The following is a 24,273-nucleotide window of genomic DNA, read 5'->3' as shown; positions in this document are numbered from 1 at the left end:
AGAGGAAGGCAAAAATATTGTCCCAGATCTCCAGGAGGGTCCATTCTAATGGGGAAAGCAACCTGCAAATAAATCAGAACATAAAAGAAATAGAAAGGGACAGTTAAGTGGCATAACACGAAGAGCATGGGGCCTGGAGTCAGGAGATTTACCTTCCTGAGTTCAAATCTGATGTCAGACACTTCCTAGCTGGATGACCCTTGGACAAGTCACTTAACCCTGTTTGTCTCCATTCCCTCATCTGTAAAATGAGTTGAAGAAAGAAACAGCAAACCACCCTTGTATCTTTGCCAAGAAAAGCCCAAATAAGGTCATGAAGAGTCAGGCACAACTGAAAAACAAGTGAATAAGAATAAGATACAGAAAAAGGAGGGATGTTAGGATAAGCTGATGGCAGAGGCACCAGTAAAGTCACCCTGGGAGGATCTGTGCTGAGTCTTGAAGGAAGTCAGGATTGTAGGAGACAGAGGTGAGGAAAAGTTGCATGCAGCTAAGATGGGAAAGGTAGGAAGGAGCCAGGTGGTAAAAAGCCTTTAAATGCTAAATGACGGACTTTATTTTGAACCTAAAAGTAAGAGGAGGTCCTTGGGTGGGGGGGAAGGGAAGGGGGAAGATGGTCATACTTTAGGAAAATCTGGAATGAATGAACTGGAGTGGAAAAAAGTCAAGTGAAGTCAACGAACTTTATTAAGCAACTATCTAGGGTTAGTTCTGTGATAAGCACTGAGATCTGAGGATCACGGATCAATTAAAAGGCTAATAAGAGTTCAGGGAACCAAGACGGTGGAGAAGCAAGAAGTACAGCAAGGGACACAGACACACCTTCACAACTCCTCCATTCAGATCTAGAAAACACAGCAGATTGAATCCTGCTGCTAGGGAAGACTGAGGCCCTGTGGACACTAGGGAAAGGACTGAGCAGAAGCAAGCACTCTACTTGGGAAGAAGCAGAGCCCCAGGGCAAGAGGAGATGCCAGATTCATCCTGGGCCCAGGGACCTTGTGCAGGGCACAAGCTATGCCAAATGACAGCTCTGTCACCAGAGATCCAGGGTGGGGAAAGGAGGGGACCTGTGCTGAAGAGAGGCAAGGAGCAGAACTGGGCCTTGGGTAGTAGGCTAAGAGAGAAGCAGGCAGTTGCAATGTGCCTTGGACCCCCAGGAACAGAGCAGAGCCCAGCCTGAAGCCTGCAGAGAAATACCAGGGCAGAAACCACAGACCAAAGGGAAACCTCAAGCAGCATCATTCGGTACTAGCAGAGCTTCTCTGATGGCTGACAGTCCAGCAGCAGTCCATTGTTCCTCAGAACTAAAACCGGGTCAGAAGCTTACAGAGCTCAGATGGGGAGGAAAGCAGTCAGACTGCCACAGAGCAAACCACTTGGATTGTCCCTGAGGTCCTGGAACAATGCAATACTCAACAGCCCAAAAAAGCAACCAACAGGACCGAAATGCAGAGCTTGACCCTAACATCAAGTTTCAAGTCAGGAAATAGGCTGGAAGTATGAGAAAAGCAAAGATAATCCTACTATGAAAAGTTAGTGACAAGGATACTCAAGATTCAAATTCAGAAGAAGAGAACACTCCAAAACAAGCTTCAAAAAAAAAAAACATAGTTTTGGCACAAATTCAACCATAATTTCTGAAAAAGATGAAAGAATAGTTTGTAAATGAAATTAAAGTGATAGAGTATAAAACTAAAAAAGAAAAAAGAACATTAAAAAAAGAACTGGAAAGGGAATAACAGTTTTCCACAAGAGACAACAAACTTTGCCCAGACAATATACTCCTTGAAAGTCAGAATGGACCAAGAAGAAGCAAATTACTCCACTTATCAATAAGAAATATTAAAAGAAAGTCAAAGACTGAAAATACTCAGAAAAAAAGGGAAAAGTATTTCAAAGCAAAAACAAACCAAACAAAATTTTAAGAATCATTAGATTACCTGAATACCATCACATTTTATTTCAAGAAAGCTTAAAAGAAAATGGCCCAGAATTCTTAGAACAAGAGGGCAATATGGACAGAGAGAGAATCCATCAGTAATCTCCTTGGCCCCAAATGAAAATTTCCTATTATCACCAGGGATCAGAGAGGAAGTTTAGAAAAAGAGGGGAGGAAGATTATACTAAATGGAGAAAGGCAACGAAAAATTATCTTAAAACTGAGAATAACAAGGAGGAGGAGGAGAAGAGAATAGCTAAAATTTGATTATCACTTTAATCTGAATTGGTCAAAATACAAACATACCACTTAAGCAAAGTTGGACCACAGGAATAATATGTCACTCAACAGGAAAATAGAAACAAAAGGAAGAAGGAAACGCGGGAAGGAATAAGGGAAATTAGAAGAAAGGCAGATTAAATGAGAGATTAGTCCTAAACAAAAACCTCTAAATAAGAATGCACAAAAATATTTACATCACTTTTTTGAGGTTGTAAAGAATGAGAACACAGGAGAGGTATCCATCAACTGGGGAATAGCTGAATAACTTATGATATGTAAATATGATAAATTAGTATTGTGCCATAAGAAATGATGAAGGGAATGGTTTCAAAGAAAACTGGGAAGACTTGTAGGAACTTTTGGGGAATGAAGTGAACCGAACCAGGGCAGCAATTAATACAATGAAAGACTTAGGAACTCTGATCATTATAAAGACCAGTCGAAATTCTAGAAGACCAATGATGAGACATAACTCTCACTTTCTCTCTCCCTTTCTCCTCCTTCCTCCTTTCCCTACACACATATTCACACCCCATTCTGCACCCTGATTTCATATTTCCTTCTTCAGACATATATAAACATGTAAACACATATACATACATGTATTTATTTATTTAGGTCATATCCAATATGGATATTTGTCTTGCTTGACAATACATGTTTTTAACAGGGATTTTGCTCTTCCTTTATTCTCCATTGGGGAATAAAGAGGGTAGAGATGATCAAAGTTTTATTGAATGAAAAAAAATTAAATTTCCAAGTTCTTACAAAAGATAAGAAAACAAGAGTAGATGCCTAGTGTCTGAGAATGGTAAAACAAACAGCATATAAATGTAATGGATTCTATGCTATAAAAAATCATAAACATAAAGGATGCAGAAAAGCATAGAAAGACCTATATGAACTGATATCAAATGAAGTAAAGCAGTACCAAGAAAACAAAATACATAACTATAACAATAATGGAAACAGAATGATGCAAAAATGTAAGCACTGAACTTGGCCCCAAAGAAGAGATAAGAGTGAAAGATCAAAAATATAGCTATTAAATATAATAACTGGACAATGGGAAAGAGAAGTGAAGATAAAATATATCAATAAAAATGTACTTTTTAAAAAGGCTACTGCAATAGAGGTGATGAAGTCCTGAATTAAGTGGTAGCTATGTAAGTGGAGAGCAAGGATATTCATGAGAAATATTGTGTAAGTAGTAATGTTAAGTTCTGGCAAATGATTGGATATATGGGGTGAGTGAGAGTGAGGAGTCACGTATGACATCAAGGTTGTAAGTAGGGTGACTGAGAGGATGGCAATGCCCTCAAAAATTATAGGAAAATGTGGAAGAAGGCAGTTTTTGAGGGGAGAGATAATTTGGTCATGGATATATGCTTCAAAATATCTAGCTGGCAGCTTGTGATGTGGGCCTGTAGGCTAAAAGAGACTAGAATATGAAAGATCTGAGAATCATCTGTATAGATCTATGATTACTGAATTCATATGAATTGATGAGATCAAATGATGTAGCAGAGCAGAAAGAGAAAGGGGCTCAGGATAGAGCTTGAGAAAAAAATCATTGTGAACAGATGACTTGATGAAGAACTAGCAAAGATAACTGAGGAACAGTCAGATGGTCCAATATAGATCAAGAGAGCAGGAAATTTAACAAATAAAGCTTATAGAAATTTTAAGCAATTCTCAGCATGACAACTCAAAAAACATCAGTGACATAAGCAATGTTAATCAACTGGATATTACCTTCCTGCTACCAGGAGGAGCCGGGTCAAAGATCCGGGTCTGCATCTCACTTGGTAGGGCAGAATACACAGGGAGGATGATTAATTCAGGTACATCAGGTCCCAGGGACTTCATGCGTTCATACAAAATCTCACAGGCTGTATCAATCTCTTCCTGACCAGTCAGAAACACCAAGATGTCACCTGCATGGAATAAGTCATGGTATTTAGGCAGGAAAGTCAACCTGTCATTTACATTTCTCATGAAACCTTTGCCCTTCAAGAGATCAGTGCTGGAGAAGAGACTCATTCATAGCAGATAGGTTATCCTCGAAGTAACAGTCCCATCTTCTCACCTGGTGGTTCAGTTAAATGGATCTGCATGACTGTGATCAAACTGGCATCCAAGTAATCTGTCTCAGGTTCTTTAGTGTAGAGAATTTCCACAGGATATGTTCGGCCTGGAATGGTGAAAATGGGAGCTTCATAGAAATACTGGGAAAATTTCACAGCATCTAATGTTGCAGAAGTAACAATCAGCTTCATGTCTTGCCGTTTCTGTACTGTCTATTGAAAAAAGAAAAAAAGGGACTCAGGTTATATTAATGCACACAAGCAAAAGAAGATGATTTTCACAATCTATCATGACACCAATCATCTCTCCCTCAACTTCCCACCAATTCTGCTCGCTCCCTTCTTCTGGAAGATGGCACCCCCAGGAGCTATCTAGGTACCTTTTTCAACAATCCAAAGAGCACATCTGTGTGAATCGTTCTCTCATGAGCCTCATCCAACATGATGATTGCATATTGAGTAAGATCAGGGTCAATCAAGCATTCCCGGAGCAACATCCCATCTGTCATGTACTTGATGACTGTTTCTGGACTGGTGCAATCTTCAAAACGAATAGTGTAACCCACCTGAAACAAGCAAAAAAGTAAATTTCCCACTTAAACCCAAATTTCCTTCTCACTGCAATCTTCAAGGGGCTACAACAGGGTATTCAGGTGAACTAGTTCTTTTACATAACCAGATATTAATTTATTTGTTAGTAGAGGAACACAGTAAAATTCAGATTTCCCAGATTTTCACCAAGCCATTCAGAAGCAGCTTTCTTTGGCCTTTTACCTCTTGTCCCAAGCAACATCCAAATTCTTCAGACACTCTTTTGGCCACTGACATCGCTGCAACCCTTCGAGGTTGTGTACATCCAATTTTCCCCCTGGAGGTGTAACCGGCCTCAGCAAGATACTGTGTGATCTGGGTTGTCTTCCCAGAACCTGTCTCTCCAATAACAATCAGGATCTGATTGTCATGAACAGCCTAAGATGCATTAAAAACAGATTAAGAAATTGTTACAATATCTCCATCTGAGAGAAACACAAATTCTTTGCCCTAACTCAATAGTTTAAATCCAGTACAAATTTTATATGGTTCAGTACATTATTGGTCCACTTAGCACAACATCCTGACAAATGAGAAATCTGTTCTTTCCAGGTTCAACTGCGTTCATTTTTAATAGAGGACAGGTTTTATAATGAGACAAAGATTTAAAAAAAAAAAGTTTTCAAACTTAAATTGTATTCCTTTAAGCATGTCTTACTCCACATTTTGAAAATCATCATTAGATTACTACATGGTCTCTTCAAGAGAACCTTGCCCTCAAAAGGCCTCCTCTCCTTTTTAGGAGAACTCTTTCTCCACCTGGCCATAAAATAACTTCTCACCTGAACAAGCTGCTCTTTAAGCTTGAAGATGGGAAGACTCTCCCTCTGTTCAATGATTGACAACTGAGTCTTTTTACCATAAGATGCTTTGTTGCCCCCAAAAGCATGCTTCTTCCATTCTGGGATGTCATTAGGCATCATTCCAATGCCCCGCATGTTGGCAGCAATCTGCCTTCCATCCACTAGAGAGAAAAACAAAGCATTTAGCAAGTCACCAAATACACTTCTCCACTGCCTGCAGCCTAGAGTACAAGACTAACAAGCTAGGTGAAGCTTAGTACACATTTCAATTAACCTGAAATCCCTGCAAAATCTAGTTATCAGTTTAGAATTCTTAAAATTTTGCTTTCTGTTACCAGGAAAACAATCCCAACAATGACTAAAATAATATAAATGGCAACAGACTTCAGGTTACACACAATGTCTGTGGGTCATCTTGGTCCTTGAAGACGAATGATGAAACACCCTTTCTCCTACTCTTAACAGAAAAGTAAAGGGTTTAGATATGCTACCTGTCCCTGCTGCTGTGTCAAATTGTTTTGCTAACCATTTTTGTTTGTTACAAAAGAATTCTATGGGGGATCAGTTATTGTTAAATATATTTGCAAATATATCTGTGCTCTCTTCAATGTGTACATTCTCTCCAATGATGCATTTTTGCTATTCAATATTTTTTTTACAGATGAGAAAACTGAGGCAAACAGGATTAAGTGACTCGCCTAGGGATCATACAACTAATAAGAGTCTGAGACCATATTTGAACTCAGGATCATGTCTTCCTGACTCCAGCCTAGCCACTCTGGCCCCTAGCTGTCCCAAAGACATATCACAACCTATTCATTTTTGCTCATCCTGTATGACTCTTGTTCACTATCTCCCATAAATACACCAGAGTCTACTCAACTCAATGGAGATCAGTCTTGTTTTCTCCTGATATTAGTTAAGATACCAATGGCATGCTCACACAACCCATCATTCCTCAAGCTTGCCACATGACTAGCCTGTTATTTTCCTAGACCAGGTGCACATGTGTACACACACACACACACATCCTATAGAATAAGATCAGACAAAAGACAGTCTTCATCTACTTGTTCTTTCCAATACAAAGTGTCAGACTAAAACTCTTTTGAGGTGATTCTCTATCTCCTAGGACACTGCAATGTTCCAGGAATGGATGCAATCAGCACACCATTAGACACAAGAAGATTTTCTCAAGAACATCTCACTATCAGGAGGAATCCTTCCTCAACAAGGGCTCTGCAATGCATGTGCTCTGATAATGCCAAACACCAAACACCTTTGGTGACCATACACCTCTTCATTTTATTTTCCACTTTAAGATGAGATACTTAAGGAACAAGTGTCTGATTATTTTTATTGATATATCATGTAAGGAATTTAGAATGATTTTGAATATGGAGAAGAGAAACCTTTCTGGAAGAAAATCTTTAAAGGTGTTTTACTCTAATGAATCAAATGCTGTTTCATAATATTTTTAAAGCACTTGGGAAATGATAGTGGCATAAAAAATCATAAGAAAATGTTCACTTCCAGCAAAAACAAAGTATTTTGCCTATGGGACATTTTCCTAGGCAAATAAACAATTTTCAGAACACCACCCCCATCAATAAAGAATTAGCTTCAGTTTTAATCATTTACAAAGATGACCCTATTTTAACTGGACAATTCAACAATGAAATTAAGGCCTATCAAAAAACAAGGGGCATTAGTTTCCAACCTGGGCCACTCATGGCTTTCTTCTTTTTTTTTTTTTTTTTTTATTTAATAGCCTTTAATTTACAGGATATATACATGGGTAACTTTACAGCATTAACAATTGCATGGCTTTCTTCTAACCTTGGGAGCTTCAACAAGAAAACATTTAATTGCATTTCTCCCCCAGATTCATACCATCAGGCAGAGGATCCACCCAGTGTTTGTTGAGTCCCATAGGAATGGAGTCCATCTCTGCTTCACGCTGGGCCTGTTTGAGTTCTCTCCTTTCTTTCGCCAAAGCACTCTGCATCATTGCTGCTTGGGACAAGGAGCCATCGGGATTCTAGAATGGGAGAAAAAACCCATGAGCATTCCTGTCTGAGGTCCTACTGCACTCAAGCAGCTTATTCTTCAATTCCCCTACCAGACTCTAGGTTCCCTAAGAGGAGGAACAGAATCAGAGATAAACTGTGTCTCCCTCCAGCACCTGTTCTGTACCCAGGAGGTACTAAGAAAAGGTTTCCTGAATTGAAATGGAGCCTTACTTTTAGCATAAAAATGAACCTTTTAAAAGTATTCTGAAGCTTAAAGGTGATTATTCCATTTTTCAAGATGCCAGAGAATCAGGTAACAGCAGTGATAGCAAAACGAACCACATGGCAATGATAAAATGTGCTTCAGAACTCTCAGGATCTTGATTCTTGGGAAAACTCTAACTATAGCATCCCCTTTAAAAGGGTGAAGGCTTACAAAGATAAAATAACCACATTCAAGACTATTCTCAGAGTGGCATCAGCAACTCAGGAGCCCAGAGATAGTAAAGTGAAGGAGGAGGGGAAAGGAGTCAGAAAATCGGTCAGAAATACCTTTGTTGGCCTTGGGTGCAGCTGGCACTGACTGACAACTTTACTGCTCATATGCAGTGCTAAGCTAGTACTTGCGCTTGCAGGGGAGAAAAGGCCTTTCCTGAACTGAATGGATGTCCATCAGTTGGAGAATGGCTGAATAAATTGTGGTATATGAATATTATGGAATATTACTGTTCTGTAAGAAATGACCAACAGGATAATTTCAGAAAGGCCTGGGAGAGACTTACACGAACTGATGCTGAGTGAAATGAGCAGGACCAGGAGATCATTATATACTTCAACAACAATACTATATGATGACCAGTTCTGATGGACCAGGCCATCCTCAGCAACGAGATCAACCAAATCATTTCCAATGGAGCAGTAATGAACTGAACCAGCTATGCCCAGAAAAAGAACTCTGGGAGATGACTAAAAACCATTACATTGAATTTCCAATCCCTATATTTATGCCCACCTGCATTTTTGATTTCCTTCACAAGCTAATTGTACAATATTTCAGAGTCTGATTCTTTTTGTACAGCAAAATAACGTTTTGGTCATGTATACTTATTGTGTATCTAATTTATTTTAATAAATTTAACATCTACTGGTCATCCTGCCATCTAGGGGAGGGAGTGGGGGGGTAAGAGGTGAAAAATTGGAACAAGAGGTTTGGCAATTGTTAATGCTGTAAAGTTACCCATGCATATATCCTGTAAATAAAAGGCTATTAAATTAAAAAAAAAAAAAAAAAAGCCTTTCCTGGGTAAAGACCGGAGCACAGGCCAGAAGATCAGGAACTACACTATCTTGGAAGAACTGAAAACTTGCACACTCCCAGAACCAGCTTTGCAAATGGACAAAAAAGCCTAAAGCTTGGCACAGTACCTACCCACCAATAGGTAAGAATGCAAACTTAACACAAACTTCAAAGTCAAGAAACAGAATGGATAATTTGACCATAAAGTTACAACAATGGCCAAGAAGACCAGAAGACAACTGAAGACAAACTCAGAAGACAACAATGTGAAAACAGCTACAAGAAAAAGCCACTCAAAGAAAAATTCTAATTGGATCTAAACCTAAAAAGAATTCCTGGAAGCATTCAAGAACAGATAAGAGTGGTAAAAGAAAAATTGGAAAAGGAAATGAGAGTGATACAAGAAAATTATGAAAAAAAGAGTTAATGGCTTGGTAAAAGCAGCACCAAAAAATGGACCAAAAAAACCCACTCTAAAACTAGAACTAGCCAAACGGTAAAAGAGACACAAAAACTCACTTAAGAAAAAAATTCCTTAAAAAGCAGAATAAGTCAAAAGTAAAAAGAGGTACAAAAGCTCATTGAAGGAAGTAAAAAATTAGGATTGGGCAAGTGGAAGCCCTTGACTCCATAAGATATCAAGAAACAATAAAACAATCAAAAGAATGACAAAATAGAAGAAAATGTGAACTATTTCATCAGAAAAACCACTGACCTAGAAAATAAATCAGAGATAATTTAAGAATTACTGAACTACCTGAAAGCCATAGTTTTGTTTTTTTTTTTTTTAAAGAGCTTTGACATCATATTTCATAAAGGAAATCCATCCCAGTTATCTTAGATACAGAGAATAAAGTAAAAATTGAAAAAATCTACCAATCTCCTCCTAAAAGAAATTCCAAAATAAAAACTCTCTGAGATAATATAGCCAAATTCCAGGGTTCTCAGGTCAAGAACAAAACAGTGCAAGCATTCAGAAATAAACAATTCAAATATCATGCAGCCACAGTCAGGATCATACAAGATTTAGCAGCTTCCAGGTAAAAGGAATGGAGGGCTTAGAATATGATATTCCAAGTGGCAAAGGAAGTAAGATTACAACCAAGAGTTACCTGTTTAGCAAAATTGATTATAATCCTTCATGGTAAAAAATAAAGATTTAATGAAAAAGAGGACTTCCTGGCATTCCTCATGAAAAGACCAGAGCTAAATAAAAAATCTGACATTCAAATGTCAAAAGAAGCCTAAAAAGATAAACATGAAAGAGAAAGGGATTCAATAAAGTTAAACAGATTTATATTTCTTTATGGAAAGATGATAAACATAACTTCTAAGAATTTTATCACTATTAGGGAAGTTAGGAGTCTACATAAAGAGGGCATGAGAATGAACTAATTATATTGAGATGATCTCAAAAAAAAAAAAAAAAAACTGAAAAAGAAGGTTGCATTGGAAGAAGGAGAAGGAAGAGGAAGAGAAATATACATACACACTCTCTCTCTCAATTATATATAGAAATTCATCATATTATGAGGAAGGGGATAAGAAGTATGAGCTGAGGGGATAATAAAAGGAAGGGAGAATTAATAGAAACAGTGATCAGTAGTAAAATAGATTTCTGAGGAGGGGCAGAATAAAGATAGAGAGAAGGATAAATAGAAGAAAACAGGATAAAAAGAAAGAAATAGTAACCACAACTCTAAATGTTCATGGGATGAACTCACCCATAAATCAGAAGTGGATAACAGAATAAATTAGAAATCAGAATCCAACAATAAGTTGTTTACAAAAGACAAACTTAAAATAGAAAGACACACAGAAAGTTAAAATAAAGGGCTAGAATAAAATCTATTATACTTCAGCAGAAGTAAAAAAAAAAAAAAGGCACAGATAGCAATCATGATCTCAGGCGAAGCAGACCTAATTAAAAGAAATGATCAGGGAAGCTACATTAAAAGATACCACAATGAATATTTTAAAAATCTTACCGTGAGTTTCTCTGATTTCCCAAATACATATGGAATTGAGTCAAATTCATAAAAATAAGAGTTCTCAACTGATAAATAGTCAAAGGATATGAACAGGAAGCTTTCATGAGAAAAAAAAAAACCAAAGCTATCTAAATTCATATGAAAAAATGCTCTGATTCTTTTTGTACAGCAAAATAACGGTTTGGTCATGTATACTTATTGCGTATCTAATTTATATTTTAATATATTAAATATCAACTGGTCATCCTGCCATCTGGGGGAGGGGGTGGGGGGTAAGAGGTGAAAAATTGGAACAAGAGGTTTGGCAATTGTTAATGCTGTAAAGTTACCCATGTATATAACCTGTAAATAAAAGGCTATTAAATTAAAAAAAAAAAAGCTTAAAAAAAAAAAAGAAAGAAAAAATGCTCTAAACCACTATTGATTAAAGAAATGCAAATTAAAACAACTCTGAGGTACTTCTATCTTTATTCTGCCCCTCCTCAGAAATCTATTTTACTACTGATCACTGCTGCTATTAATTCTCCCTTCCTTTTATTATCCCCTCAGCTCATACTTCTTATCCCCTTTTCCCTTCCTCTTGATACGATGAATTTCTATATATAATTGAGAGAGAGAGAGAGAGAGAGAGAGAGAGAGAGAGTGTATGTGTATTCCTCTTTCTTCCCCTTCTTCCAATGCAACCTTATTTTTCACAATTTTTTTTTTTTTTTTTTTTGAGATCATCTCAATATTAATTCACTCTCATGACAAATACTAGAGGGGATGAGGATAAATATATACACTAATAAACTGTTGATGGAGTTGTGAATTAGTTTTACCATTCTGGAGAACAATTTAGAACTATGCCCAAAGGGCTATAAAACTGTGATATCCTTTGATCCAGTAATACTAATATTACATATATACTATACTTAGGGTCTATACCCCAAAGAAATCAAAGAAAAGGAAAGGGACCTCTATGCACAAAAATATTTATAATAGCTCTTTTAGTGTTGGCAAAGAATTTTAAACTGAGGGTATGCTCATTGGTTGGGGAATGGCTGACAAAGTGGGACATACGATTGCAAAGTATTATTGTTATAAGAAATGATGAGGAAAGTTGTAATTTACAGGCTAGCTTTCTAGACTAGCTTTCTGGAGGACCATGGGATCAGCCTAAATCCTTGTTCTTAGTGGTGAAGTGATGAAAGCAGGACAGCCACCACAAGGCTGGTCAAAGATAGAATGTCTCTCTTCCAGTCTTTCTTAGCCCTTATATACCTTATTGTAACTATATCATTACATACTGATTATGTGTGAAGGTTAGAGAGCCATTACATCACCATACAAAGTACTAAGTATATATGTGAACTAGAGAACACTCATCTCATCAATTCCACTGAGTTAACACCTTGTTTCAAGTATACTTGTCCAGAGTTCCAGCCTTTTACAGAAAGTAGTTTCAGAAAGGACATGGTAAGACCTATATGAACTAATACAAAGTAAAATGAAAGGAACCAGATCATTACAGCGATGTTATAATGATGATCAACTATGAAAGACTTGGCAACTCTGTTCATGCTGTTCAAAAAGTGATTCAAGACAACTGCAAAGGACTCATAACAAAAAGAGAACTAATGAACTCAACACAAATTGAAGCATAATTTTCTTTCTTTTGCAATATGGCTAATATGGAAATATGATTTGTATATTTCACATGTATAAATGATTTTTTTTTTTTTTTGGTCTTCATAGTGGTTAGTAAAGAAGTGAGAAGGAAGAAGAGAATATGACATTTAAAATTTAAAAAGAAAAGAATGACAAAAATAAATAATATATTGAGGAGGGAAGGGACTGTATTCTTTCTGTCCTAAGAGAATGAAGTCCCTCTGAGATTTCCAGGTTAAACCCAACATTTCTCACCTTAACAATTTTAATGGGGCTCATGTCCATGCTTTGTTTGGTATGTCCTCTCAGGAATGGAGGTTCTTCCTCAACCAATTCAATCTCCAGATCTTCATCTAAAATCCCCACAAAAAGATTATTTAACAAAAGAAGAAAGCACAGATTCTTTTCACCAAAACCTAGGTAACACTTAAAAAGAAATCAGCATCATCAAGGATATTGCCAAAGGCCTAAACAATAATCAGGTTTAAAAGAAGGCAGTCTCTCAACTAATTGGTACCTAAAGGAATAAAAATAATTTCCTTTTTTCCCCCTCCCCATGCTCTTCAGAGAGTTGACACATATCTCAATCTAATTGCTTCTTGGTACTTTTATATAAAGTCAAGCATATTGAAAATTTTCTGAGTATTTATTTAGCACTTTCAAAGTACCTTTTTTCTAACACAAACCAAGCTACAAACTGGCTAGTCCTATATATTCGATTGTGAATATATCTTCTTGATTTTTTTTTAGGCCCACACACAAGTGATTTGTTACCTTCTTCATCATCCACTTTAGGAAGGATTCCTGTCTCTTCATCAAAGTCTGGAAACTCTTCTTTAGAAAGTACATTGGCCGCAATCATCTATACAGAAGATAAACACCATCACTTATAATTTAGGGGTTTAGAAACTAAATGAAGGTGAATATACAATTTTTAATGAAGAACTGATGTCATTTCTCCACCACCTCAAGAAGTCAGAGTCCTAATTCTTTTAGGTCTGTTTTTTATAAAGTCTTTTTAAACTTAAACTAAAGTTTAAAGGTAATTAAAGGAAATTTGGGGGAGAATGGCAAAAATATACAACAAATTGGCCTCAGCAATTAATTGAAATCATCCACTAAGGCCTTTGTCTTTGGGTTAAATAGCAAAACAGAAAGAAATCCTTTGTTCTCAGTCTGATTAGGCCAATTATTAGCTATGTAACCTCATATCTAAAAGGGAGATTATAATCCATTGAGGATTAAATGAAAGCATGTAGTGAAATTACTTAAAGCCTGCAAAATGCTATATAAATGTGAGAGACTATTATTTCTCATTCTTCAGGGTTGCTGTCAGACTTTCTTTTTCCCCCACCTTCATCTTTTCTGAAACTTGCTACTCCCATTTACAAGACATCTTGTTGATTGTTAACAGTTGATAATTAAAATCATGCAGAGGAAACATGGAGCCCCCACCTGTTTGATCTCCCACTTCTCAGGATCTGATATTCGGGTGAGGCGTTTCCTTTCAAGAGTGTCATCTTCCACTTCTGGAGCACTGACAAGGGAGAGGTGAGTAGGTCTATCAGGGTTCCTCATAGAAGTCTCCTCATTGGTTTCCCCAACAAGGTTCCTCCGTCGGTTTGGATTCAGATCTTCTCCAGTATCCTGATCCACATCCTAAAGCAAAAAACCCTCTAGGCTTACTTTCCACCCTCATGTTTTCAGGGTATCAGATATAGAAGTGTCCAATGCCATCTCCCTTGCCAAAGACACCCTCTATTATGCTAAATCTCTCTCCTGTCTTACCTTCATGCTCAGGCTGGTTTTGGTCCCAGTGAAGGACAGGACTTTCACCTTAACCCTCTGGCCTTTGCTCACCACATCAGCGACATTTGCCACTCGGCCCTCCCGACGAAGCTCAGAGATATGAACTAAACCTTCCCATCGTTTCCTGTGCAAAACAAAAGGAAGATGTAGAAGACATATGTAGCTACATGACCCGACTTCAACTGTCTAATGACAGGCAAAACAAAAGAAAAAAATTAAATCCTAATGGAAGACTATGAAGTGAAATATAACTTCCTAGCAACAAGGAGAGTTAAGTATAATTAAGTAAGTCATCAAATCTTCTTCCCTGCGAAGCATCTTAAAAATAAACTAAGTTCTATCTCCATCTGTGTCTCAGTAAGGAAAGGGTTAGTCCTTCTGGCAGGACATGCCAGCACCAAACAGTTTCTGAACAGATTAAAGATTGATTGTATTAAAGATTTTCAATCAAACCACTTTTTTTTTTTTTAAATGTAAAAAAGCCCAAATGATTGCACAAGACATTCAGACTAACACTGGAAGGGGCATAAAAGGTCTTGGATATTACCTTAGTCCTTCCAGTTGTACAAAACATCCAAACTGCATGATACTGGTAACTTTGCCATTGTAAATTTCCCCAATAGAAGGCTCTTCAGGAGGAGGCCGGTCCACATGTTTGTCTCGCCATCTATCATTGCTCTTTTCCCCATATTTATCACGGTCCTTACGGTCTTTAACAGGACTCTGACTTCTGCTCCTTGATCGATATCTAGATTTCCCTTTATTCCTGTCTCGAGTCCTAGAACGTGATCTTGATCGGGACCGGTGTCTTCGCTTGTGGTCTCTGTCTCGGCTTCGACTACGACTCCTTTTTTTCTTCTTTGCCCTATCACTAACAGAAATAACAAATTGGTTCTTAGAATATTCAGATATCCAACCTAACACTGTTAACAGATTCCATAAGGACAGGAAATTAGAGGAAATAAAGTCAGAGGGTATAGATAGTTTTTAACAGGAAAAAAACAGTTAATATATAACAGGAACAATGTTATAAATGGATGATTGGCCAAATACAGTACAGTAGGGTTTCACAACTTTATTACCTCCACATAAAATATTAATATTTCAAAATGAGGCGATTTTGATAATTAGCAGCTACAAAAGCCGTAAAAGTTGTCCATCACTAGAAACAAATCAGAAAACTTACAAAAATTTGCTTTGCTTCTTGTTTTAAGACTTTTTGTTAGGAATTTTTTCTATTTCCTACATTTCTCTAGCATTTTTTCACAAATCATCTGTCAGGAGAAAGTGGGAGTAGATGGTAAAAGTGGCCAAATGGGTGCAGTGAAGGGCCAGTACAGATCCTGAGGACTAGTCCAGAAACGTATTCAGACTAGGCTAGACTGCCAAGTGGAATACAATCCCAAAAGAAAACCCAACAGATAAGTACCGATGTTCAGAGCCTCTCTGCTTCTGTGCTGCAGCACTAGGCTTTAGAGCGTCTAACTCTTTGAGGACATCCACAGCTACTTTCACATCATCTTCATCAAGCATGGTCTACAGGAACAACAGAGTGAGAAAAAATACCAGTCAGAAAATACAGTTGACAAAAATCCACTGAATTCTTGCTCTAAGATTCCCTGACAGTAGCAAGGAGATGACTCTGATTTCACAGATTATATCAAAAAGAAACACAAGCTATTGACAGGCCCTACTTTTAAGGAAGTCTTGAAATACACTGTGCACCTATTATTAAATGACTAGCCTTACTGGCTAAGCTCAGAGAGGTGCATCACCAGAAGAGGGTCTTCAAATTTTTGTTTGGCCACAGAAACTCGTGAAACCATCGATTAAGACATGGATGGGGAGTCAGCTAGATGGCAGTGGATAGAGCAGTGGCCTTGGAGTCAGGAGGAACTGAATTCAAATCTGACTTCACATACTAGCTATGTGACCCTGGGCAAGACACTTAACCCCAAGTGCAACATACATACAAAAACTAACATTTATTTTAAGATATTTAACCTCTTCAAAAGTACACTGTTATTTTATGTGATCTTCCTAACTAACTCTATGAAATGAGCAAAGCTAATATTACTACCTTCATTCTACAGAGAAAACTCAGGATTTGAAAAGTTCAATGATCTGCCCAAAGTTACCTTGCCATTGAATGTCCAAGATGGCATCTAGAACACAATTCTTCTGGCTCCTAGTTCTTTCTTTCCATTACACTCAAGCCTACAAATCCAAAGTGAAAAGGAGCCAGGAAGAATTTCCAACATAACTTAAAATGATGAGAATGGACAAAAAAAGTAGCATCCAGAACTAAAAGAGGGTCACAGTCCTGCTATATACTGATCATATCTAGAATGCTTGTTTTTGGAATCCAAGACTAAAGGGGCCTTGAACAAAATGGAGTGAGCATAATAAACAATCAATATAATGAGAGTTGGAAACTATGTTATAGGAAGAATGGCTGAAGGAACTCTGAAGTGTCTGAGAGAAGAAAAGACTTCAGAGAGGGCACAAGTGCTGTTTTCAAAGGTCTAAGAAGCTGTCATATGATGAGAAAATAGTTACAATTATTAAGTGGATGCTTGCACTATAAAGAAGTAAGTCCCATTACTGACATTATATGCTAACCTTCACAGTGGGGAGACAGAACCAGATAACTTCTGACTCAGATATTATTCTAGTTAATGAACAGACACAAAAGTTCTTAGAAAACTTTTCTTATATTCCATACATCTCTGTAACACAACTCAATTCTCTGATTTTCAATTAATGGCAAAAATTTTACCAAGCTGGGTCTTGAGAAACTCACCATTTTTTAAGTGAAAAGAATATGCTTAACTTCAAAAATATCATGTATATCAAATCACAAGTTATTTTTAAGGCTATTTTAAATATCTTAAAGGTCTCCAATATGTTTTCTTACTGCAGCTGACAAACCAGAATACTAAAAAAAAATTAAATACACATGTAACCAAACAAAAAGATGTATTATTTCACACATATGGTTAAACACCAGTTCTTATAATTTTCCTTAATTTAATCACTAATTAATTACTAATTTAATTAATCCTCATCAATATTTCTTAAAACCTTTTAACATTTTTAGTAAAAATGAAAATAATAAAAGCAACTGGAAACATCTTCTCAAAAACTGTTCAAAACTCATATGATTCCAAAATTGGGCCTCAAAGGCCATAAGTACCCTAATTGCAGGATTGTCTGGTCGGCAAAGTGCTGGGAAGAGGTCCTTGAGCTTCTCCTTTTCTGTCTTGGGCTTAATAACTGGATCTTGTTTCATAAAACAAAAAGGGGAAAAAAGCATACAGTGAGGTAGATTTTTTTTCTTTTCTTTTCTTTTTATTATAGCTTTTTATTTACAAGATATATGCATGGGCAATTTTTCAGCATTGACCCTTGCAAAACCCTCTTTTTCAACTTTTCCCCTCCTTCCCCCCAACCCCTTCCCCTAGATGGCAGGCAGATCCCACACATGTTAAATATGTTAAAGTATATGTTAAATACAATATATGTATACATGTTCAAACAATTATTTTGCTGCACAAGAAAAATTGGACTTAGATAAAGGTAAAAATAACCTGAGAAGGAAATCAAAAATGCAAATGGACAAAAACAGAAGGAGTGGAAATGCTATGTTGTGGTTCATATTTATTTCCCATAGTTCAGTAAGATTTAATATTTTCAGTAACTTAAAGAAACATTAAACTGAAATATGCATCAAAGTTTTTTCAACACCAAATCCAACCAAGTTTCCTCAAGCAGAAGAGGTTTCTAACAAATAATTCTCTTTCCCTCAAATTTCTTCTCTTGCCTTAAGAAAGTGAAGGAATAAATGATCCCAACCCCATTGCTCAGACAGCACACCAAATCACCCCAACCTTGAAAAGACCTGAGCTACACATACCCCCTTCTCCTAGTATATAATAATATCATATATATATTACTGATGTACACATAACTCTTTCTTATATTTAATATTTTTTTCCTAATGCCAGGTCCTCTCAAACTGAGAGATATGTGTACATCAGTATCATTTTAAATGGGGGGAAAAAAACTAAAAAAAGTTTTTTTAAAACTCTAAATGTTTCAAATTTTTATCTCACCCACCAGTAAAATGAGTATGTTTGTATGTATAAATACATATACACACACATACATATATACACACGTCTGAATATGACATTGAGTACAAAATACTAAGTGGATTGGGGAAGGGGGAAAAGATTAAGATTGTATAATTTCATTATTGTTTGTATAATACTCATTTATCAATGATTTCTATCGCTTTAACTTTGCCTTAGACAAAATGGAAAATTTAAATAGCAGGAGCTATTTGGAAGCTCAAAAGCTGCCAACAAGATCCCATAGAAAAATATTTTGGGATTCTCAGGCTTTAAAAAACACTGTGAGCACCACAGTCAATTCAAAGCAGGACTTACCTTTGTTAGCAGAAAGCTTGGCTGGGGGCCGCATAGTCTGTATGAGGCGTAACAAGTTACTAATGAGAGAGTCCTTTGAAAGCAAGCACAGAATAAGAGTCTTTGTGTTTCTGTTCAAATATACTTAAAGAATGAAAATGTCTGCTAAAAGAAATATAGGCCTAATCACATGCATTAAATTGGAAGCTTCTTGAAAACAAGAACTATACTTTATTTATATATAATACTACCCACAGCAGATGCTTAATAAATGTCTGCTAAATGGGTTCACTATACATGTGTAGTTGTGGGAGGCTACACTTCTTAGTTTAACACACTGAGGTTGCCAGACTACTAGTAGTAGAAAACACTACATCTTTAAATATTCTTATATGTTCAAAATAATCAAAGAGTTGTTACAGAATTTTTTAGACAACTTATCTATAAAGTATTACGTTTTTAGATCTCATAAGACCATTTTATTTTTCAATTTACAGCCACCTCCATATAGTCCAGCAATTTGTTTCTGTTCAAAAGAACTGGATTGTTGCAGTCACAGAACAAGAATGAAAGAAATTGCCACAAAGACTTAATGATGGAAGCCTTGCTCCATTTAACTGGAAAACTGTCCCAGGAATCCAAATTAAACTGAATGACTGCTTGGTGATTTGAAAACATCATTCATTCAAACCACTTGATTGGGAAACAAACCCCTGACTCTTCTCCAACAAGAGCCCCATTTTTAATTCGAGTAACTTGAAGAAAATGGGAAAGTCTCAAGATTATACATACTGTGAATTCAGCCCCATTTTTGGTGAGAGAAGCTTTAAATGTGTCAAAGGTTGTATTTTTCTCTGCAAGACTTATCACAAATTCAGCTGTGAAAACAAAAGTGATATTAAAATAAGAATAAAACAGAGGGATTAAGACAAGGAATCATTTCCCACTACAATAAAAAGTACTATATTGCCCTTAACAGTCCTGAATACCAAAGATCCAGTGATTAAAAACAAAAAAAGATTTACCTTGCCCAGGTTGTGTGCAATACATTCCTATAAATCTGTACATGACTGGAAGCTACTATTACAAGACTGTTTTCCAGTTTTCAAGTGCAATACAACTGGGAAATAACTCTTGATTTTCTCCCCAAACCCGAGTTCCTCACTCCCATAAAGCTACTAGATCGATAAACAGTTTTTCTGAGTTAGAATATGCTATTATCAAAAAGAAAACACATAATATGCTGTCTATTCCCCATGGTTTCCAACAATACCGATTACACTTAAATGTGAACAAAGTAGAAACAATGGAGAGTGTCAGAACAGGTACCAGAAGAGATCTCAGTTGAGCTACTAGTTTCTATCACTTACTAGATGTGTGACCTCAGACCTTATGCCTCAGTGTTCTCATCTGTAAAATGGGAATAATACTTATATTACTAATTTCATAGCGTTGTGATGAAGACAATGCTTTTCAAACTTTAAAAAGTATTCTACAAATCTAAGTTATATTCAACCTATGTGCCTAATCTGGAGATCACAAAAAAAGCCTATCAGCCCTCAACCCACTACCATTCAATCACCAATGTTGCAGAAATTAATACATTTTGAGCTGTTCATTAGTGCCTTTCAAAATATTCAAGAGCTCTGACTAGGCAAACAAATGTGAGTTTGATCCAGCACTTCATTAAGGCATTAATAAATTCTGTGCACCTGATTAGCAAAATCATCATCACATTTCCCAAGTAAATGATAATTCCCCTTACTATTTAAGGGAAAGGAAAAAAAGATACTAAGGGATGAAGAAGTATGAAGGAGGGGAGAAGAAAAAAATACTCAGTAAGGGGCCTCATCAGTTTAGGCAACAGCATAAGTACTCTAAGTAGGTGAAGAAAGAAAAAAAGAAAAGCAATATGGATATTGATTTAAACAAGATAATCTCCATAGTCTTTCCCAGCTCCAGAAGTCTGAATTTTAGACAAACAAAAGCTCTGAGTTCTCCTATTTGTTTCACTTACAGCTGGCCCTAGTTTTATAGAGAAACCAGAAATGACACACAATGTCCTAGCAGCAGGCAGGGAGAGCAAAGGCCTAAAAATGTCTACTGTCCTCCTCCAATAATTGTTTTCCAGTCCAATAAATAAAATGAAAATACAAATAAAATGTAAATAAAATATAATGCAGCACAGATAATATTAATTTGTGGGGTTTTCTAAAACAATTATGTGGCTACAGGTATCTGTTTCTATTTGAATTTGATACCCCTGCTCCAGTCTATCTGACTGGAGTTCAAATGATTGAAATTTCGAAGGAACCTTGAAGTTCACCTGAGTTATTCCAGACATTTTACAAATCTAGATAATGAGCACCAAGTAAAGAAATAATAGTTCATATGCTCAAAAAGTTATCAAACTGTGCATACCCTTTGATCCAGGAGTGTTACTACTGGGATTATATCCCAAAGAGATTATAAAGAAGGGAAAGGGACCTGTATGTGCACGAATGTTTGTGGCAGCCCTTTTTGTAGTGGCTAGAAACTGGAAACTGAATGGATGTCCATCAGTTGGAGAATGGCTGAATAAATTGTGGTATATGAAATATTATGGAATATTACTGTTCTGTAAGAAATGACCAACAGGATGATTTCAGAAAGGCCTGGAGAGACTTACACGAACTGATGCTGAGTGAAATGAGCAGGACCAGGAGATCATTATATACTTCAACAACAATACTATATGATGACCAGTTCTGATGGACCAGGCCATCCTCAGCAACGAGATCAACCAAATCATTTCTAATGGAGCAGTAATGAACTGAACTAGCTATACCCAGAAAGAACTCTGGGAGATGACTAAAAACCATTACATTGAATTCCCAATCCCTATATTTATGCCCACCTGCATTTTTGATTTCCTTCACAAGCTAATTGTACAATATTTCAGAGTCTGATCCTTTTTGTACAGCAAAATAACGTTTTGGTCAGGTATACTTATTGTGTATCTAATTTATATTTTAATGTATTTAACATCTACTGGTCATCCTGCCATCTGGGGGAGGGGGTGGGGGATGGAGGGGTAAGAGGTGAAAAATTGGAACAAGAGGTTTGGCAATTGTTAATGCTGTAAAGTTACCCATGCATATATCCTGTAAATTAAAGGCTATTAAATAAAAATAAAAAAAATTAAAAAAAAAAAGAAATAATAGTTCAAAGCTAATAAACTTGTTGAAGACTGCAAAGCATTTTCTGGACCTTTAGTTCATCTGAGTCACAAAAGCCAAAGAAGCAGATACTAAAGGAATTACTAACACATTTGACTAGGTGCGTAAAAGACAGCACTGTGGAGGTGGGGCAAACCCAACCTGAATTTGGAACCCTTCTCAAATTCTTACAAGCTGCACGACTCTAGAAATTTCACCTTCTGTCAATAAAAAGTTATTAAAAAAAAAATTTTCCACTTAATCTCAGATTTCTCTTCAGTAAAATGGAGCTAGCCTGCCTTACAACACCGCTGTGAAAATGACTTGTTTTTGCAAACCTCAAAGTACCTAAACATGAGCCACGACTATTGATTATTGTTATTTTAGTTATTGCCACAAACCACAAATTTGGAGTTGGGGGAGCCTTAAAGGTCAAGCCTTCCTGTCCTTGCTATCCAGTCACAGCTGACTCTGTGATCCCTCTGGAGATTTTCTTAGCAAAAATATCGGAGCGGTTGGCTATTTTTCTCTCCGGCTCATTTTACAGATAAGGAAACGGAGGCAAACTGGGTTAAGTAACTCGCTCAGGGTCATAGACAACTAGGAAGTGTTTTAAACCAGATTAGACTTCACAAAGAGGAATCCTCCTGACTGCACCCCCGGCCGCCTCAGCCCCCATTGCACAGATGCAGAAGTAGAGGCTGGAAGGAGAAATTACTTGTCCGTAGTCACACAGACAATGTAAGACGGAGGCTGACTAAATCCAGCACCTAAACCCCCACTCTGCAGCGTTCACGGATTCCTGACGCGCGTGTAGGGATGCACGTGGAGCTCACGCCATAAGCTCACGGATTTACAATACTCGGCGGTGACACAGATTTGGGACGCTCCTGAGCTCACAGATCCAGAGGGGGAAGGGCTTTCTCTGGCCATCTTGCTCAACCCGCACGTCACAAAGTTCGGCCGCTTCCCTCTCGGGCTCATCACCTAAGTCCTTGTCGTTGATGCCCAGGTGGTTGTCCAGCTCGGTGCACACTTTGGAGACCAGGGACAGGTACTCGAGTTTGGCGAGCTCTTCGGCGGGTCCCGGCTCGGCCATCGCGAACCACGGCCAGCCCCGGATCCGAAAGCCGGCGGCTTCACCCAAAGATTCCGCTGGTTAAATAGTTCTACTTCCGGGTCGGCCGCTGCCCCGCCTCCTTGTTTACCTTCCTCGCGGGGGTGTCCAATGAACGCGCACCGGAAGAACCATAGAGAGCCCGCGGGAAGTGCCTGAAGAAGCCTCCGCGCGGCTAAGGCTACAGCGCCCGAGTGGTCGGTGACGACACAAACGAGAGCCAGCAAATTTGAGACCTTTTTATCCCCAGCCTCCGTAGTATCGGTAACTGGGTTGCAGAGGGCGCCAAGTGATCGCGAATCGCGGCGCGCGCCTCGTCTCCCAGCTCCCGTCTCTCTCCGCTGCTGCGCAGGCGCGGTCTCAGACCGCCGGAGGCGTGCGGAGCGTGGGGAAGAGATGCCGCGGGAGCCTGGAATGACCGCGCGAAGAGGGGTTTCGGAGTAGGGGGATGGGCGACTAGGAAGCCGAGCACCTCTCCATGTGACCTCATCAGTTTCCTCGCGCTCAGCAGCCGCGCCCGCGCTGACGGCTCCCGAATCCACCCCAAGCTTCCGGTCTGGCTGCGCGCGCGCGGGTCCCGGACCCGGGGAGAGCCGGCCCCCTGCCTGCCTTGTCTCTTACCGTGGGACCGGGGCAGGTCGCGGCCCCTCTGTGGCCTCTGGGATCCGAAGGGGCTGTGACACGGCGCACCTCCCGGGGTCCTTGGGAGGAGCAAATGAGGTGACAGGCGGCGTGCCGCAAACCTCGCATCACACCGTGCTTACATTCGATGTACATTTAACGCTGTACGTTTACAGATAAGGAGACTGAGGCAAACTGGGTTCCGCAACTTGCATTTAACCCGTTAAATGTCTCGTTAATGGACGATTCCAACTGATCTGTAGGCGTCTCAGACTGACCCCGTCAGAAACGTCATTCGTCATCGTTCCCCCACAAAACCGCCCCTCTTCCAGACTTGCATATTTCTTTTCCGAGTGCCAGGAGACTGGCGGCCCTTTATATTACAGCTCGATGAATTGCTTTCCCTTTTAGAATGGGACCCGAAGTGATCTTCAGGGGCTGCCT

General features: G+C 38.2%; 1 protein-coding gene across 1 annotated transcript in view; it reads right to left on the bottom strand.

Annotated features, from left to right (window-relative positions):
* The window catches only part of DHX8 (DEAH-box helicase 8), a 29,774-nt gene extending 6,456 nt beyond the window's left edge, over positions 1–23,318 (bottom strand). Inside the window, exons 1-16 of the mRNA XM_003768151.4 lie at positions 23,079–23,318; positions 19,687–19,772; positions 18,916–18,988; positions 17,661–17,746; positions 15,894–16,000; positions 15,012–15,335; positions 14,444–14,588; positions 14,111–14,314; positions 13,430–13,517; positions 12,911–13,008; positions 7,599–7,746; positions 5,685–5,866; positions 5,086–5,280; positions 4,692–4,877; positions 4,314–4,524; positions 3,980–4,161 (exon numbers count right to left, since the gene is read on the bottom strand). Coding sequence (XP_003768199.1) covers positions 3,980–4,161; positions 4,314–4,524; positions 4,692–4,877; positions 5,086–5,280; positions 5,685–5,866; positions 7,599–7,746; positions 12,911–13,008; positions 13,430–13,517; positions 14,111–14,314; positions 14,444–14,588; positions 15,012–15,335; positions 15,894–16,000; positions 17,661–17,746; positions 18,916–18,988; positions 19,687–19,772; positions 23,079–23,190 — 2,427 coding nt within the window. The 5' untranslated portion in view covers positions 23,191–23,318. The remainder of the gene's footprint in view (positions 1–3,979; positions 4,162–4,313; positions 4,525–4,691; positions 4,878–5,085; positions 5,281–5,684; positions 5,867–7,598; positions 7,747–12,910; positions 13,009–13,429; positions 13,518–14,110; positions 14,315–14,443; positions 14,589–15,011; positions 15,336–15,893; positions 16,001–17,660; positions 17,747–18,915; positions 18,989–19,686; positions 19,773–23,078) is intronic.
* Between the last annotated feature and the right edge of the window lie 955 nt (positions 23,319–24,273).

This window comes from Sarcophilus harrisii, chromosome 4, assembly GCF_902635505.1.
Source record: "Sarcophilus harrisii chromosome 4, mSarHar1.11, whole genome shotgun sequence".
Lineage (NCBI taxonomy): Eukaryota > Metazoa > Chordata > Mammalia > Dasyuromorphia > Dasyuridae > Sarcophilus > Sarcophilus harrisii.
This window is presented reverse-complemented; position numbering and strand designations above follow the sequence as displayed.